Raw genomic sequence first — 4,771 nt, forward strand, 5'->3', positions numbered from 1 at the left:
AAAGGTGTGAGCCAGACAAGAGTAATTCAAGTCGAATCTTTAGCTCAATTTTATATGCCTTTATATGCTTTTATGGCTACATGCCGTTGTTAACCAAATTCTTCACCTAAGGTGTACTATTAGATTGTTTTATGTTTTCTTTTCAGGTCTTATCTAGTAAACCTTGATATTTACACTATCTCAATTTAGGTTTGGACAAGTAACTAATTAATCTCTGACCAAAGATACTGAAGTTAGACTTGGGTTTGTTTGGTAAAATCTGTTGAGGTCATGGTTGGTTTTACACGTAGCTTAGTTAAAAAGCTGAATACTAACAAAGATCTTTGCTTTCAAGGCTTACCTTTCAACCAGAGTGCTCATTAAACAGCAAATGTAGTTGTACTTGAATTCTGCAACTTCCCTTTTATTTTTTCTGAAATAACAGTGTCTGAAGGGAATGAAGTGGCAATAAGAATAAAAGGACAACACACATACCTTTGCAGGAGCAAATCTCAAAGGGCCTAGATTAAATTTTAACCAGGGGTTATGTCTACCACGATTCTGTATCTCCAAGGATTAGGTTTGGCTTTTATAATAATAAAAGGTGATTTTGGGAAAAGGACCCCATTTTAACATATACTGTATTTGCTAGGAGGAAACAGAGTTAGTCTTTGAAAGAAAATAAAAGGCAAAGCGTTTAGCAGATGGGTAATTCCCAAATCTGCATAAATGTAAACAGCCAGGATTTTGGTGCCTATGGGTTTTATCAAAGGTGTGAGTAAGGCTGAGACCAACACCAGTGCGTCCTCTTTGGCTAGTTTTAACATGTTCACAGTCACAATTAACATTCAAGGAATTTCCTTTTCATCCAAGTGTTTCTTTAAAAAGTACTTTATACCACAAACTAAAGTTCTAGCTGCCATCAGTCCTTCCCATACAAAAGATTGGTGAAATCTCCATAATACTCTTTTTGTTGTTGTTGTTTTTTTTTTTGAAAATGGGCTCGGACCACGTCAACTTCCTGGAGCATTTGTTTTTCCAACATAAGGGGGTTCTCACTTCCTCCCTCCTTTCTTTCCCTGAAAGAGCTTGTAATGGAGACCCTGCTTCCTCGTCTGGTTATCATCCTCCACATTCACTCCAAGGCCAGAGGAGCGCCGCTGCCGAGCAGGCGTCCCCTGCCCTCTCCCGCCCAGTCAGAGCGCTGCTGCCCGGCAGAAGGTCCGGGCCCACTCCCCGCCTGGTTTCAAGTCCCTGAGCCGGTCAAGCCGGTGCTTCCTACAAAGAAGGGAGAATCGGCCGTCTCCCTCTCCCCGCTCTGCTCCTACACAAGGGATTCGCACACAGGCACCGAGTCCGAGTCCTGGCTGTGCATAGAGCTCAGACCGGTATCGGAGTCTTCGTCGTTACCAGGACAGCTCTTGGCCAGTCCGCGGGCCTGGTCCACCCACACCTCTGCGCAGGCCTTAGGCCGGGGTTCCTGCGAGGGACCGCTCGAGACTGGAGTCCCATCGGGAGCTACCGTCAGCTCCAACGAGTGCAAAGTCTGGAGAAGGCCCTGTAGCTCGCGCTCCTTGCTGTCCCACTGCTGCTGGCTGTAATCTAAGTCCGACTTGACGGCCTCAAGGTCCGTGTTGAGCCGGAGCCCGATGTAGAGGCTGGTGCTGAGCTGCGTCCTGACCCGCTCCCGCTCCAGCAGCAGCTCACCGTCGAGGCCGCCATCAGCCTCCGGGGGCTCCTCCCGTGCTGCGAGCTCCTCCTGGCGCCTCCGCATCCATCTCTGGTTCAGTTCCTCCTGGATTTCGGCTGAGAGGCGTTCGAGCAACTCCTCCTGTTGGGCCCGCTGCTCCTGCAACCGCAGCAGGTCGTCGCAGCGCTGGGCCAGCTCCTCCAGCTCGACTGCCTGAGCCTCGCCGTCCAGGGCCGGCGCCGCCGTCGCCGCCGCCGGCTCCTCTCCCGGGCCGCGCCCGTCGAGCTCGATGCCTGCGCCCACCAAGTAGGTGTCCTGCACGTAGTTCACTCCGTGCCGCCGCATGCGGTCCAGATGCACCTTGGCCTCGTAGCGGTCAATCTCTCGGTCCAGCTCCCGGAGCCGCTGCACCTGCTGACGGATGGTGTGGTCCTGGGAGAGCACCAAATGCACCAGAGTCTCCATGCGCTCCACCGACGCGCTCTCGGCGGCCCGCGGCGACGACGAGCAGGACGAGGCTGTGGACGACGACGTGGACGAGCAAGGCGACGACGGCTGCTGCTGGCGCCGCCGGTTGAGCTTGGCCAGCTTGCGGAAGGCCTTCCGCACCACCCGTCGCTGCTTCTCCTGGGTCAGGGCCAGGCTGGGCCGCGCCGGGACGCCCCGGGCGGAGCAGGTGCGCTCGCGACTGAGCACAACGCGCGCCTCGGCACTGCGGGGTCCCGCGTTGGGCAGCGACGCCTCGCTACGCACCAGCACGAAACGTACGTTCTCTCGCTCGTCGCCCCAGGCGTCCCAGAGGCGCAAGATGCGCGTCTTGTTGGGCAGGATGCGCTCAAAGCCCCGCCACTTCTCCACAATGCAATAGCACTGGGGGGGCCCGCACAACATGCCCTGGGGCAGCGCTTCGTCGTCGTCGTCGTCCTCGTCCTCGTCCAGGGGTTCCGGCAGCTCCCCTGGGCCTGGCGGGTCGCCAGCTATGCCCCGCCGCCGGCCTCGCCTCTGCCGGCGTCGCCGCTGGCAGCCATCCTCCAAGAGCACCCGCACTACGTCCGAGCAAGTGGTGCGACGGGAGAGACCGGACACCAGTTTCTCCTCCTGGCAGATCCACACCGATATCGTCTTCTCCGAAGGATCCATGGCTCAACCGGGACGCAGGTGGCGGGAGGGGCCGAGCCCCACTTGGGCGGCAGGGGCAGCGGGCAGCCCGGCAGCTCTTGAATAGGGATTGGAGCTCGGGATCCTCGCCTCGTCAGCACCGGCCCTTCTCCCAGCTGCGCAGAGAAGGCAAGCTGCGGCGGTGCTCGGCCTGGACGGCGCGCTCCCGGAGCAGCATGCGCGGGCTCGGGCTCCCGCCGCTCTGGCTCTGCCTAAGGTTCCCGGGGCCTCCGGGTTTCGCTCCTCCCCACGTGGCTCCTCCCCCTCCCGCCCCCAGCGCCGGAGCTACGGCCGGAACGCGGGAGGCACGGAGCCCAGGCCCGCCCCTCTTCCGCGCTGCCCGCGTGGGCACTCTACTGCGCGTCGGTTCGAGAGAGGGACTCGGGGACCTCCGTGCTGCAGGGCCTGGATCCGTGCCTAGGCGCGGGTCAGCTCCGCTCCTTGCGCCTAGAGCTAGCTGGACTTTCTCACCTTTCCCGGCGCCCCAGAGACGTTTCCTGGTCCTTCAAGGCCGCACGGTCTGAGAAGTGCCGCGGCGCAGAAAAACCGAAACACCCCGCGCCACCGGAGACTCCAACCGCATTGCCTGACCTCCAGATGGGAGCTGTAAAAGCCTGCTATAATGCGGAAGGCCTTCAGTCTTTCTTGTCTGGAGGCAATATTTGCATATTGAAGGAGAACAGGACGGGGCAGTGTGCTCGGGGAACAAGTGTAGATATAGTAAGGTCTAGACTTGAAGGGGACGTTCAGAGGCTGCTCCCGGTGCCCGGCACCGTCACGTCTGTGGCTCCCCACGTCGCCTTGGCTTCGCATAGCCTTCTTGGTAGGGGGACTCCTGATTCTAGTGTGAGTTCCGGGCCCAAGCTCTTTTCCACATCCCACCTTCATAAAGAGAAACCTAGTCATTACCGCGACAGTTTCTGGCATTACCCAGGATCTAGGTGTGGTCAAGAGGAGGTAAGGGCCAACTTTCACAGCTCAAGAAATCCAAGACCAAAATGCAAATAAACTTTTTTCATCCTCAGACGCTGATGAGGATGGTCCTTTGTGTGCAAGGCTTGCTCCCAGCTTGTCCTTGGGAACACAGGCCTGATAAGGTCACTGATTTGCTTCAAGATCTTGGATGGCTCTTCACTGCCTCCTGAATAAAGTACTTTTATTCATTCATTCATGCACTTGATAAATATTTGCGTACCCACTGTGCTCCAGGTATTCAACAGAGGTGCTAAACGTGTCCAACACGGGGTCTTCTGTGCTCTGATAAAGGAGAGCACGAGGTGCCAGAGGAATGCTGGAGTAGCGTCCTACCCAGCCTGGAAGAGTCGAGGAAGGCCCCCCGGGGAAGTGTCATCTTAGGCAAGACTGAAAGCATCATCTGAGTCAGCCAAAAGAAAAACAGAGGGGAGGAGGCAGGCAGCATGCCAGGCAGAAGGAACCACATGTGCAAAGTCAAGGAATCAAAAGGGCATGGCAGTTACTGGGGCTACAGGGAGTTTAAGTGAGAGGAGTGTCTAAGAATGAGGTTGGATGGGTGAGCAGGAGCCAGATCTGGAAGGGGCTTTAATTCCATGTGTCGGTATTTGGACCTATCCTAAGGGCAATGAGAAGCCATGGACTGTGGATTCTGAGGTCAGACTGCCTTAGTAAAAATCCAGCCCTGTCACCTACTAGCTCTGTAACCTTAGGAAAAGTATTTCATCTCTCCGAGCTTCATCTATGAAATGGTGACAATAAAAATACCTGCCTGATGCAAACTATTATATATGAGATGGATAAACAGCAAGGTCCTACTGTATAGCAAGGAACTATATTCAACATCCTGTGAAAAATCATAATGGAAAAGAATATGAAAAAGTATATGTATATAACTGAATCACTTTGCTGTACAGAAGAAATTAACACAACATTGTAAATCAAGCAGAAATTAACACAACATTGTACATC

General features: G+C 54.9%; 1 protein-coding gene across 1 annotated transcript; it reads right to left on the reverse strand.

Annotated features, from left to right (window-relative positions):
* Nucleotides 1–382: 382 nt before the first annotated feature.
* RASSF10 (Ras association domain family member 10) lies at nt 383–2,966 on the reverse strand. Its single transcript, XM_024757064.1, has one exon. The coding sequence runs from the start codon at nt 2,807–2,809 to the stop codon at nt 1,304–1,306; it is 1,506 nt and encodes a 501-aa protein (XP_024612832.1). The 5' UTR covers nt 2,810–2,966; the 3' UTR covers nt 383–1,303.
* Between the last annotated feature and the right edge of the window lie 1,805 nt (nt 2,967–4,771).

This window comes from Neophocaena asiaeorientalis, unplaced genomic scaffold, assembly GCF_003031525.2.
Source record: "Neophocaena asiaeorientalis asiaeorientalis breed wild unplaced genomic scaffold, Neophocaena_asiaeorientalis_V1.1 scaffold504, whole genome shotgun sequence".
NCBI classification, from domain to species: Eukaryota; Metazoa; Chordata; class Mammalia; order Artiodactyla; family Phocoenidae; genus Neophocaena; species Neophocaena asiaeorientalis.

Excerpts from the sequence above, each read along its gene's own strand:
- RASSF10 (XM_024757064.1), bottom strand. The coding sequence starts at position 2,809 with ATGGATCCTTCGGAGAAGACGATATCGGTGTGGATCTGCCAGGAGGAG.